This window comes from Nematolebias whitei, chromosome 1, assembly GCF_014905685.2.
Source record: "Nematolebias whitei isolate Nwh7 chromosome 1, NemWhi1, whole genome shotgun sequence".
NCBI classification, from domain to species: Eukaryota; Metazoa; Chordata; class Actinopteri; order Cyprinodontiformes; family Rivulidae; genus Nematolebias; species Nematolebias whitei.
The window spans coordinates 35,166,490-35,180,643 of record NC_056498.1 but is presented as its reverse complement, the minus strand read 5'-3'; the positions used below and the strand labels follow the sequence as shown (position 1 = coordinate 35,180,643).

Below are 14,154 nucleotides of genomic sequence, written 5' to 3'. Positions count from 1 at the left end.
GACGTCAAGAATGGGCTGAAAGAAGACCAAGTGATTGTGAAATGTGAAAACAAGGCAGGAAAAAAAACACCAGACTGTTCTGCTTTGCTGTAACCACAGCTGACAGCATTGAACTTTGTTCTTGTCTGCCAGAGGAGGCAGCGTGAATAAGTTTATAAGTCACTCCTTCCACTTGAACAGAGAAGGAACAGGGAGACGGGAGAGAAGGGATGACCCAGAAGGCGAGAAGCCGCAGAGCCACAAACACAGGAGTAAGAGAACAAAAAGAAACTTTAGGATTATCCTGGATTAGTGCAACCTGTTCACCCAATTTGTATTGAGGACGTCCTGCAGCTGCTTGTATGTGGATGGAAACCAAAACAGAGATGGAGAGCAGCAGGAGTCGTACCAGCTGCAGCCGACTTGTGTTGGACGGGCTGATGTTGTGCACCGGAGACATGGAGCACTTGGATAAGTACATGCAGGGTAGGAAAACTGCAATACCAAAAAAAAAAAAATTGTTAAAGTGAAAGGATTCCTAAAGTTTTCTCTAAATACAATGAATGATAAAAAGTTTGTGTGAAATTACAATAATCATTCATAACTTATATGCTATATGCTCCTCCTTCAGCACGAACCACTAAAACCTCATCGTCATTCCTTTAACAAAAACCCTGAACTGGCAGCCAAAGGATCCAACTGAGAAATATGTTCTGAGCAGTAAATTACCTTTCATAACATCTGGGATTATTTGGCTGTTTTCCTTGTTTCCCCAGACAAGTTGTTTGTGATGCAGCTGCTCGTGTGGGGACTGAGAGGGGTGAGCAGGGTGATTCTGGCCAACAGCCCATTGAGCGGTGCTCTCATCCTGGCCACGCTGTGTTGGGCGTCCCCCTGGCAGTGCCTGCTGGGAGTTCTGGGTGTCCTGGTCTCGACGCTTACAGCTGTCATCACTGGACAGGACAGGTGGAGTGATGAGAATGCACACAAAACTGCTCACACATGCAAAATAATAGGCAAAAGATGATTATAGAGCACATTTATGTTATTTGATTGATGACCTGATGCTGAAAAATCTTTTTTTTTTAACTCAACTTTGTGTTCATATGCTTAAAAAAATGGTCAAATAAATTATTTTAGAACATTTCCTAAATGTAACAAACTTAAGTCAGGTCCTTTGGACAGATAAGAAAAATAATAATAATGTTGTGGCCATTTATGTGGAATGTTTGTAAATCACAAGTTCCATCAATTTAGTTTTTCCTTGGTCAGTTAAAATATATTTTAGTTAACTTGGAATCAAAATCTGCAATTAATTTTTTATTATGGAATTGTTTAGATAACTTTGGTAGCTTTTGGACCCGCCCATTAATTAAAGGGATTAAGAACAAACCAGAGGGATGTGGTGGAAGGCTTTTGTTTGTCAAATGTCCTGTGTGATGATGGGAGGTTTTAGAATGATTTTTTGAACACTTTTTGAACTTTTAAAATGAGATTAAGTTAACTTTTGTTTTCATCCAATTTGTAAGAGATTTTTTAGTTATTGTTTTGTCCATTTTTTGGGGAAACAAACTAAATATATTTTTCAAACAATCAAGTTGGAAGTGCGTTCAAGAAACTGACCACATGTTGCCGCACACGGCCTTTCTTGGATTATTTTGGTTTGGAACTTAGAAGGCCACGACATTTAAGTTTAAAAAAATCATTTGGACCTGCTTGTAAATCAGAAAAGCTTGGAAGATGAGACGATTGGACTTGGATGATTGAAACTTCATGGAATAGACTTGGAGAAGACGCACGAAGTTTGTGAGTAAATGCAACACTTTGCTGGAATGAGCAGAGACACTGAGCTGCAATGTGAAATGTTTGTGTTGGACAATTTATCTGTTGGATCTACTGAAACGAATTTTTGTGTTGAAAATGAAGGAACGAGAACTTTTTGATTTAATTAAAAGGCGCAGAGCCAAACTCGGCGTTCTGACAAGAAAAAGAAATGACATTCATGCACTAATTGATGCTGGAGAATCGCAAACCTCCATAGATGAACATATGAAAACGTTTCGTAATTATTTAGCAGAGTTTATGGACTTACAATCTTCAGTTCAAAGACTGCTGAACGATGATGAAAAGGAAACCGATCACGACGACTGGTATGAACCTAAGCTGATCAGCTTTAAAGAGCTTTTGGATGAAATCGAAACTTGGATGAATGGTGACCCTAATGCACAGAAGGGCAAATATTCAGCATGTGACACTGAGTCAAAGGCATCTCATGACCCTGACGTTGGGCCAGATGATAGTGTCTCACAGACAGTACAACAAAAGATCAACAAAGTTTCTGAAAGATTATCTGGGACCACAGCTAAACCACTCAGCAAGGTCGCTAGTAAAGCGCCCAGTAATGTTAGTAAAGTTTCTAGTGCGCGGAGTAAAAGTTCCCGTGCAGCTTCAGTGGTGCTGATGGAAGCCGAGGTGGAAAGAGTCGCTCTGAAAGCTGAGGTGGACGCGCTGCAAGAAAAACGTGTACTTGAACTGGAAGAAGTTCAATTAAAATCAAAGGAAGAAGCATTGGCTTTAAGAACTACGTTGTAAAAGCGGATGCAAAAATACAAATTTACACTCTACCCAGGGTCAGAAAAGTCATAATTCCAGCGCTGAAGTTGAAAACAAGGATGCTTCAGATTCTGCAACGTCTACGGAGTTCATACCTGCTGCTACAGCTCAAAAGGCTCCAAGAAAATGGAAACCATTGTCAGCTCCTTCACCTGTGCCCAAAGCCCCAAGAGACACCTGTTAATGTAACATTAAAATTAAAACCAGAAGGGGAAAACCCAGGACACATTGCTTCTCAGGGTTATGTCCATAGCAGTGCTTTAACAGAGATCATGAAAAAGCAAAACGAAATCACCGAGATGCTGGTCAAACAGCAGAGACTTTCACTCCTTCCATCTGTAGAAATTCTTGTTTTTAGTGGTGACCCTTTGCATTTTAGATCCTTTCTTAAGGCATTTGAGCAAGGAATAGAAACGAAGATGGATAACATGCAGGATAGGCTTTATTATTTAGAGCAGTTTGCCACAGGACAGCCTAGAACTTTGGTTAGAAGTTGTATGCACGAGTCCACAAAATGCTTATGTGGAAGCAAAAAGACAGCTTGAGTGGAACTTTGGTAACAGAGCAAAAATAACATCTGCATTTATCGATAAGGCTCCGAACTGGTCAGTTTTAAAGTCTGATGATGCTGCAGCTTTAAGAGCTTATACATTCTTTTTAAGAAGCTGCTTCAACGCAGTGGATGAAGCTGGGTTTATTGACGAGCTTGAAAACTCAACCAATATGAGGATTCTTGTTCCAAAGTTGCCTTTTAGACTTCGTGATAAATGGCGAATAATTGTGGTTGACATAGAAGAGAAGTACGATCGTACAGCAAAGTTTAAAGATTTTCTTGATTTTCTGGAAAAACAAACAAGAGCTGATTTAGATCCTGTTTTTGGGGAGGGTCAAAACCCAAAAGAGATGGCTTTAAAATTATCAAAAGTTCCCTTTAAAACTAAAAGCAGCAGTTTTGCTACTTCTGTTGCTGTAGTGTCTAAACAGAACAATGACAAACAGCAATTGGAACAGGTTCAGTTTAGCCATGAAGATAAAAAGGTGGTTCAAACTCGGTGCTTGTTTTGTAACGGAAAGCATTCTTTGGAGAAATGTGACTCATTCCAGCAGAAACCCAACAAAGAAAATGTGACATTTCTTAAAACTAATGGTTTATGCTTTGGCTGCTTGCAGAAGGGGCATATGAGTAAGGATTGTCCACAGCGTTTGACATGCCTCAACTGTAATAAAAGTCACCCTACTGTTTTGCACAATGAACCAAAAGAACACCAGTGGCAAACAATTAAGACTGGATGTAAAGAATCACCAGCATCAAATGCTCATGTATCTTTGAATATTAGTAGCTATACTGGGGCCGAGTCTGATAAATGTGCTCTGTTAGTTGTTCCAGTAAAGGTAAATTTGAAAAAGGGAACAAAGGTTGTGGAGACTTATGCCTTTCTAGATCCAGGCAGCTCTGCAACATTTTGTACTGAGGCTTTGATGATGCATCTGGAAAGAAAGTTGAAATCCTGCTAAAAACCATGGGTCAGGAAAGGCCTGTAAGTAGCTATAGACTCTCTGGTTTGGAAGTAGCTGCTTTAAAACAAAATGAGTTAAGGTTGCCTGACGTGTATACTCAAAAATCCATTCCTGTCACTAAAGAAAACATCCCTAAAGAGGAAGGCTTAAGAAAATGGTCTTACTTAAAAGATGTTGAGTTGACACCAATAGATGCTGGCATTGGGCTGCTTATTGGTGTAAATTCTCCCAAAGCATTGGAACCTTGGAAAATAGTTAACAGTGAAGGTAATGGGCCTTATGCTGTGCTAACACGTATTGGTTGGGTTGTTAATGGTTCACTCAATCAGGGTAGTGAAGAACATGGACATTTTGCTGGTTCTATTCAGGTAAACCGTATTTCTATAAGCAGTTTGGAAGATATGCTGGTCAGTCAGTAATCAAGATGTTGTAGAGCACCAGTGTAATGAGCATGCTGAAATGTCTGTAGAAGATAAACAGTTCATGGACATCATGTCAAAGTCAGCTGTGCTTAAAGATGGTCACTATTACTTGAAATTACCTTTTCGTAATGCTGAAGTAAAAATGCCCAACAACAAACAAGTGGCCCAGCAGAGGGCGCAATGTCTGTTAACGATTTCATAAGGATCAGCTATTCTTTGAAGAATACAAAGAATTTATGCACAATGTTGGTGTGGAAGGGCATTCAGAAATAATACCACAAGATCAGGTGGAACATGAGGAAGGAAAGGTGTGGTATATACCTCATCATGGGGTCTACCGCCCCCGCAAGAAAACGCTGCGGGTTGTTTATGATTGTGCTGCAGTGTTTGCTGGAACATCACTGAACAAAGAGCTGTTACAAGGACCAGATTTGACTAGCACCTTACTAGTTGTGCTCATTCGCTTTCGGCAGGGTCCAGCAGCCCTTATGACAGACATTAAAGGGATGTTCCACCAAGTCAGAGTAGCTGGGGAACATGGAAATTACTTACGTTTTCTCTGGTGGCCAGACGGTGACATCACAAAAGAGCTTGTTGAGCATAGAATGTTGGTTCACATTTTTGGTGCAGTGTCCTCCCCCAGTTGTGCCACATATTGTCCTAAAGATTGCTTAGGACAACCAACTTACGTACCCAGAAGAGGTTGTAAATGCAATCAGGCACAGTTTCTATGTAGATGACTGTCTTAAGTCTGTTCAGTCTGTTGAGCAGGCCATCTCTCTTTATCAGCAGCTCACAGACGTGTGTGCAAAGGGGGGATTTAACATTCAGTGGCCTGCAGTGATGAAAGAAATACCTGCACATCTGGAAGCTGATCCAGAGGTTAAAGAGCAGGTCCTGATGCGTGTAGCTGTGCTGAAAGAAGTATGTCCCACTACTAAGCTGCTAATGTACTTTTCCAGTTGGACAAAGCTAAAAAGATGTGTAGCATGGATCCTGAAACTAAAAGAGTCTGCAAACAAAGAAAAAGAACTTGTTGGATGCACACTGTGGAAGTCAAATGTGTGCTAAACAGGACAATAACTTGGATGCTCATCTCACAACTGATCTGTCCACAGCTGAGGAAGCCATAGTGAGCTTTGTGCAAAGAAAATATGGTGATGAAGTAGCTGCCTTGAGTTCCAGTGCTGTTAAGAAGTCAAGTCATCTGTACAAGCTTGATCCTGTTGTTACTGATGGTCTGTTGAGAGTGGGTGGCAGCATTACCCGAGGAAATAAAACATCCTGCAATTTTGCCAAAAGAAAGCCATGTTTCAAAACTCATTCTTTAACATGTACATGAAAAGGTTGGTCACAGAGGAAGAAATCGCATGCTTTCTACCCTTCGACGTCAGTACTGGATCCCTCATGCTAATTCAGCAGCTAGAAAGATCATCAGAGACTGTATGATGTGTCAAAGACGGCGACAAAAGTCAGATTCCTGCATAAATGCTATCAGGAGATTCATCTGCCGCAGAGGACAAGTCAAAGAAATCCGGTCGGACAATGGAACCAACTTTGTCAGCTCAAATTGTGAATTAAAGCAAGTCATATTGGAGCTAAAACAAAGCAAAATCCAAAAATGTTGAGCACTGGATGGTATAAAGTGGACTTTTAACCCCCCCATGGGGCCCACCGTGGTGGTGTTTGAGAGCGCCTGGTGCAACAGAGAGTATTGTGCTCTATCACAAACCAACAAGTACTAGATAATGAAGGTTTGCATACAGTTTTATGCGAAGTGGAGGCTATATTAAATGATCGCCCAATCACACCTTCTTCTGAGGATCCCAAAGACTTGGAGGCTCTTACTCCAAATCATTTGCTCCAGTTAAAGGGTAAACCTGTGCTGCCGCCAGGTTGTTCAAAAGGGAGGACCTGTATCTTCGGAGGCGATGGAGACAAACCCAATACATTGTGGACCTGTTCTGGAAAAGGTGGGTGAAAGAATGCCTCACTATGTTGCAAGAACGACAGAAGTGGAATGAAACTCGCAGAAACTTTGCCAGCGATGACGTGGTACTTGTTGTCGATGAGGCTGCACCAAGAAATTCTTGGCCCATTCGATGCGCCACAGAAACCATGGCAGATGCACGTGGATTAGTTTGGAGTAAATGAGCTGGAGAAGCCAATCAACAATGTCTCCTGCTGGAGGCTGTATAGAGGCAACGGGAAGTGTTTGTCTCCAACAACTGAGCCAAGTTCTGGAACCTCTGGCTCTGCATTTACACTGATACTCATTTACTGACATGTTGAACATCTCATTATGCAACATACACCTTTTTACACACACAGTCCATGCACATAGACAGGAAAACGACTTGAAATCATTGAACATTGACTGTTTTTACCTTTTTATATGAACTACAAAAAGGGGAAAATGGATATTTTTTTATGTATAACATGGATTGCTGCATAGAGTAAGTTGAAGTTTAAGTGAGCTATTTGAAAATAGAAAGCTACTGAAGATCTAAGTCTACTAATATTAATATTGATAATGCATTTAATAATGGCCACTTGGACAAATTTTAGATGTAATTCTTGTTGTACAGGAATTGGGGACCGGGATGTTGTGGCCATTTATGTTGAATTTTTGTAAATCACAAGTTCTATCAATTTAGTTTGTCCTTGGTCAGTTAAAATATTTTTTAGTTAACATGGAATCAAAATCTGTAATAAAATTTTTATTATGGAATTGTTTTGGTATCTTTTGGACCCGCCCATTAATTAAAGAGATTAAGAACACACCAGAGGGGTGTGGTGGGAAGGCTTTTGTTTGTCAAACGTCCTGTGTGATGATGGGAGGTTTTAGAATGATTTATTTTAACACCTTTTGAACTTTTAAAATGAGATTAAGTTCACTTTTGTTTTCATCCAATTTGTAAGAGATTTTTCAGTTATTGTTTTGTCCGTTTTTTGCGAAATAAACTACATATATTTTTCAAACAATCAAGTTGGAAGTGCGTTCAAGAAACTGACCACCTGTTGCCACACACGGCCTTTCTTGGAAAATTTTGGTTTGGAACTTAGAAGGCCGCGACAAATAATTAATAAAATTGTTTTGGTTTATTTAAAATGAAAATTGGATAAAAAAATGTTATCTTTTTTATTAATTTATTATTATTTTCTTATTTATTTATTTATTTTATTATTATTTTATTAATTGTTAATTCTATTGTTACGTTTTATTTTATTATTATTTTCTTATTTTTTATTAATTTAGTATTATTATTTAATTTATTATATTTAATTTATTTTAATTTTATTGTCAAATTTTCTTATTTTCTTATTATTTATATAGTATTATTATTTTGTTTTATTTTATTTTATTATTTTATTATTATTATTATTATTATTATTATTATTATTATTATTATTATTGTTATTATTATTATTATAAAAAATTATCCATTCAGAGGATCTGACTTAACTTTGTTAGATTATTTAACCTGGATTATTGAGCATGCATCAGGATATTTCCTAAATATATTCCACCCACTGAACAGTATGCTAATAGTAGGGGTTTAAAAATAACAGAGGTGTACAATGTTTTCTTAAGTTTGGCGCACTGAATAAATTAACCTTCCCTTTGAGAGTTGCTGCTCATTTAAATAAGTTTGGTTTATGAAGATTCATAAAAAGCTACATTTTATGAATGTTTTAATCTTGATTTTTAAGATGATTTCAGAGTAACATAGGATACAACAAATCAAACATACTGATACAGCTGTCTGTTTTGTAGCGCGGATGTTGCAGGAGGCCTTCATGGGTTTAACGGCATGTTGGTGTCCCTGCTGATGGGGGTGTACAGCTCAGCTGGAGACTGGTACTGGTGGTTACTGCTCCCGGCCTGTTTGGGCTCTGCTACATGGTGAGTTTTCCATACAGACATTCTGTACTAACTTTTATCATCTAAATAAGTGCTAATCATCAATTCTTCTATTTTCTATCCTCCAGTGTTTTTCTGTCCAGCGGACTCACCACATTTCTGGACCACTGGGACTTGCCGGCTTCTGTGTTTCCCTTTAACATCATCATCGTCCTGTATCTCCTTTGTACTGGAGCGGACAACACTTATTTCCCACACCATCCAACCGTACCTCCAGGAGCATTAGACCACAACGACACAAATCTTGTTGCAGCACAGGTGAGGGCTTCACCAAAACAAAACAAGGTAAAACAGTGTCCTGGTGTGCACATCAAACAGCTAATAAGCCTAAAAAAATGATGCAACCATGGTGGTATGTGCAAACATGTTTTAGCATTTAACAATTGCTGAGTGAAAATGAAGCGATTTGCCATTCTGCATGGTAAAATATAATTAATTACGTTTTTTCACAGCTGAATTGTGACATATTGAATAATAGTCACCAGAAGTTAATGCACCTTGTTGTATGAGGCTGAAAGCTTCTGTCTGATGAAAAGGTCACAGCTAGATGTTTAACCTTTCAGTCAGAAAAGAAACATTTTCAGCAACAGTAACTCTGACCATGAAAAAACATCAACAGAAATAGTTTATTTGTATTATTTATTTTTAAGGTTTTTAGCAATACCCAGATATTAACTGATAGAAAAGAACAAGACTTCAAAACCAGGAAAAGTTAAGTGTTTATTTACAATCAGTGAGTGGATGACGTGATGCGTTGACTCGGCAGGGAGGGGCTGGAACCCTGGAGAGCAAGGGGCAGAGAGTTGTAAGAGATTAAACGAATCTCAAGGGGAAGACAATGTAGTTTTTACTGTTGGAATTAGTAGATGGTCGTGGAAGCGAATGGTCCATTTGGTTCCAGGAGGGTCTGTACAAGGAGGCAAGAGGTGCAAGGCAAGGAGCAGCTTGAGGAGAGCAAGTGGAGGTTCTAGTAGGGAAATCAGGAGATCCATGGCACAGGTGGAGCACAGGAGCCAGAACTAGACCATGAAGGATTAGTTTTTTAAATCACGAAAAGAGATGAATTTAACAGGCTAGGAGCACACTACCATAAGGGAGACAATGCAACAGCATCAGATGAAGTAATCTGCTGCTACTTGTACTCCAGATGCTCATTAGTCCCAGTGGATCTCAGGTGTGGTTCTACTGGCGCCATCTTGTGTAGGAAGAGCTGTGAATGAAAACGCTGGGGATCCTACATTATTGTTGTGTAATATATTACCATTGAGGCCACTAAATCAGAATCAGCTTTATTGTCATTGCACCGAAGCACAACAAATTTAAATTTCAGCACAGCCCGTCCAAGTAAAACGCAAACAAACAGACATGGGTAGATGGAGGTGTCTGTGGCTGTGGCCTCATGAGAGGCGATGCCCTTTCCATTTAGATAAGAAAAGAGAAACACGAGGGAAGAGGTGTAAAAAAAAAAAAAAAATCATATCTCACACTGTGTCCTAGACAGGACATAGTGTAAAAGTTGCAAATAATGAAAAAAAAAAAATCCCACAGCACAGAAACAGCAACATACTGATGACATCAGAATACATATATGCATAAGGAAGGCCAATGAAGGCGGCGAGTTTGTCCATGGACTCTGCTAGATAGTCTCCACAGTCCCAATAAGAGATGGTGCAGTGTCTATCAGCCGGCTCAGCTCTGACACAGGCCCACAAATGTCCTCGGGAAGGGAGCGGGTAGGGAGGTGGCGTGCAGAGCTTCTTGTTCACATAACATCCAGGAGAGTTTGGGGTAGTTGGCAAATTCAAGGACGACATGGTCGAGCCAGATTCAAATGACTATTATTTGTGGTCAGGCGGACTGCTTGATTTCTGTCTGCCTTAGTTCTACTGGTACGTCTCAATGGCGACTTCATATAGCCAAATTTTGAGGTAAACACCACCAGGTATTTGAAGCTTGTAGCTTCTCCAAGGTCGATGCAATGCAGATTAGCAACAATTTTCTCTCCTTTTCTTAAAGTGCAGTAGTTTTTTTATTTTTTTTTTATTTTTTATTTTTTTAAAGAGTTTTATGGTACTGTGAGTCCAGACCAACTTTATTTGAGAAAACAAGCATATCTAGGAAAAATCAAAGTGTGAAACCCAAGAAAATGAGTTCTAATAAGAACTTGTAATGGCTCATTTCTCAAATACTTATCATTCCAGGTGTTTTCTGTGCCATTTTTACACAAATCAGCAAAGTAGAATCTAATCTCTGGCTGTAAACCGTATAATACACATAGATTACTGTATATAAATTCAATTGAAAGACTATATGATTATGTTTAATTCAATTCTGGGACTCAATGTTGAGAATCACAATATAGACTGATCTTGTTTTTCTCTCATTCCTACATATATTGAATTTGGTTCTTTTCTGTTCCTTAAATTAACATGTGATTTTCTGTAATCTGCTGCTTTACTGTCTATTTATTAATATTACACACATTTTCATTTTACAGAACTATAATCTGTAAATGTAGATTTTTTTTAAAATAATAAATAATTAAACACACAGTTTAAATTCTAAATATGGTATATAAATGGGAAAGTTTTTTAAAAAAAACTGCAATATAATCTATGATTTGTTGACATTTTGCTTTAAGGTTTCATTGAGACCACTGTCACTGTGGGCACATCTGTGAAACCAGTCTGTAAATGTGATTTTTAAAAAGAGGAAGGTTATTAGTTGTGTGAACATTAGTATATGAATTACAGCATGTTTGAAAGAATAATTACACAACGGTTAAACGGTGTGGAAAAGGATGGAACAAAACCCAAGATTAAATGAGAAATGGCGTGTCCTAGAATTTCTGCAACAGTTACATCAGAGAGTAAAGTTTATCTTATCTTAAAGTCAAACAACAGCAAAAAAACATGAATAAGAAAGAAAAGGCAACAATTAAAAGAAGACATTGTTGATGTAAAGTGGCATAATGAAGGGCAAGGAGGAAAACGGAACTAAAAAATATATAAAAAATGGGGATTTTACAAATGAAGGGAACAGAATATATTAAGCTCATTCAGGAGTGTAAGAAGCAAAATGTAAGACAAACCAAGGAACTTAACTGTCAGCAAAATATCACAATCCTGAGAAAACCAGACAAAATCACAACAAATCAAAACAAAACCAATAAATCATGAAAACAAAACCCTTAATAAAACAGATAAAGAACAAGCTGAACTGAAGCCAGACGTTTGGTCGCCATGATTCATGAAGAACCTGCACTAATCATCTGGTCCGACTCACTTGTTACTAAGCAACTGTCACTGTTGGATAACTTGCTTTAAAATTATATTTCTCACAAATTATTTTCTTAAATTGCATGTTATTTTGGTGACTGGTCCCAGTTAGTTTAGTGTGTAAGAACAGAGTTAGATCCTGAACTTTTGATCTGAAGTCCACGACTATTTAATTTTCTTCATATGGATGTGAAGGTTGTTCTTCCTGCACCAGCTCTCCAGGTGTCCCACCTCCTGCCTGTTGCTGGACTTATCGTAGTTTGTGATGCATCTAACCACCGATGTGTCGTCTGCAAACTTTACAATATGACAGCCTGGATGGGTAGTTGCGCAGTCATATGTGAGCAGAGTGAACAGGAGGGGGCTCAACACACAGCCCTGAGGGGAGCCAGTGCTGAGGGTTATGGTGGAGGAGGAGAAGTTGAGCATCCTCGCAGACTGCAGCCTGTTGATCGTCACCAAGCAGAAATCACTGAACCTGCATGAGTGGAACCCCTGTTGCTGCAGAAACAACTTTTAGCAGTATTGTGCAATCAAATACATTGTACTCCACCCTTAGCACTCTTACCAGTTGCTGTAATTGTCATGCTCTGTGTCTTTTTAAGTTTTTGTTTATAATGTTATGTATTTTATGATAGGTTTTGTGATTTTCTTATTCTTATCATTTGTATTTATGTTGGATCTTATTAACAATCACAGCTCCCTGTGGCAGTGTTCCTATAATTACAGAAACGTCTTCGGGGGGTTTCGGTCCCTTTTCTCCTCATTTACAACAATCTACGTTTATTTCCCTTAGTTTGTTTCTGACTTTAGCAATGGAGTTAATTAATTTTCATTTCTGCTTCTTAAAACATCTAAAGCCTCTAAATCCTTTTTAGTCTCCGCACCTGTCTTCTATTGGCTTTATCTCATTTTTTCCTGAGCTATGCAGATCACTTTCCTTCTTTCCTCACTTTCTGCATTTTCAGTCTTTTATTTTTCCATCCCCATTTATTTCTTGGTTTCAACATACTGTAATTCAGCAGCTAACAACTATTTGACCACCTTTCAAAGCTGTATAGACTTAAAGATGCCAGGTATGATTCTACATTCTTTCTTTCTCCTTTTTCTTTCCCATTGCTCTCCTCCTCCTCCTTCCATCCCTTCCATTTCCAATCTCTCCTCTGGTTGCCTCCAGAGATGGGGATGACGTCTGTCCTATTTATATTTAATGTCCTCAGCTTCACTCTGCTCAGGTTGGAGCTCCAGCTGCACTGACAGCTTCTTTAATCTCACACAAACATACACATGCAGACAAACACGTGCACACGTTGAGCGTAAGGAGTAGAGGGGCAAATATACAATTAAAAGGCATTTATAACTTGTAGAAATCAGCGACCGGCAGGTCTACTTGTCATGTCACCATGGAAACTCACAGCATTTGTATAAGTGTATAAGCAGGAAGAAGAGAAGAAAATCTGATTTAGACTGGAATGAATGTGCGTTATCTGCTTCTGGAGGTTAATTCTTAGAAATAAACATCAAGTTTTAGTTTGCTGCATTTTGCAAACGTCAAACTAAATTCTGCCTTAATTCCTCGTCTTTGCGCAGGTGATTTGTGGCATCCCTCTTGGTGTGGGTCAGATCTATGCCTGTGGAACCCTTGGACCCTCCCTCCTCATCCTGGGGGCTGTGGTGTTGTACTCCCCACTGCTGGCCGTCCACGCTGTCCTGGGATCTGCCGTCGGAACATTAGCTGGTCAGTCTCAATCTTTGTGTGCAATGTCCTTATGGTAGGAATGAGACAAACAATGAGACTTTATTGTATTTTTATAGACACCATAACATGTATGTTAATTTGATGTTTTTGGATCGATTTACGAAGATTAAATTATGCAATACACTTCAGTACCATTACTTCAGTATTGCACCAGTAATAATTAATAACTGTTCAGGCTTTGTAAACAGCTGTGTTGTATGTGGTTCTTGACTTGGTTTGGTTAAATCTTTAGTCCACTTCACAAAGGTTCTTACTGTCTGTGCAATTCATGAAAAGAAAACACCCGGGGCTTGAAGTCAACCTGCTGCTGTTACACCTCTGAACCAACTAGGGAGGTAGTAACAGCGTTGTCAAGGTCCAGATGTAAGAGTGATCTGGTATCAGGGCTTGAGTGTGAGATTCAAGGTTCTTTGTCATTCACATCACATGTGGTACATGTGGTGGAATGAAACTATGTACATGGGGTCCCAGTTACATCCAACAAAAATACAAATTGTAAAGAAAAACAGAAATAAGATTCAAGACATGAACCACGAAATACACTAAACTAAAAATACACTAAATACTAAACTAAGAATACACTAAATTCACTAATTTAAGGATACACTAAACTGATAATATGCTAAGCACAAAAGCTCACATTATATATATATATATATA

At 38.7% G+C, this 14,154-nt stretch overlaps 1 protein-coding gene across 1 annotated transcript in view; it reads left to right on the top strand.

Moving 5' to 3' along the window:
* The first annotated feature begins 341 nt into the window (after nucleotides 1–341).
* si:dkey-183c6.7 (urea transporter 2) overlaps nucleotides 342–14,154 on the top strand; it is a 21,178-nt gene continuing 7,365 nt past the window's right edge. Inside the window, exons 1-5 of the mRNA XM_037676073.1 lie at nucleotides 342–465; nucleotides 756–945; nucleotides 8,311–8,439; nucleotides 8,526–8,715; nucleotides 13,326–13,507. Of these exons, the coding sequence (XP_037532001.1) occupies nucleotides 342–465; nucleotides 756–945; nucleotides 8,311–8,439; nucleotides 8,526–8,715; nucleotides 13,326–13,507 (815 nt within the window). The remainder of the gene's footprint in view (nucleotides 466–755; nucleotides 946–8,310; nucleotides 8,440–8,525; nucleotides 8,716–13,325; nucleotides 13,508–14,154) is intronic.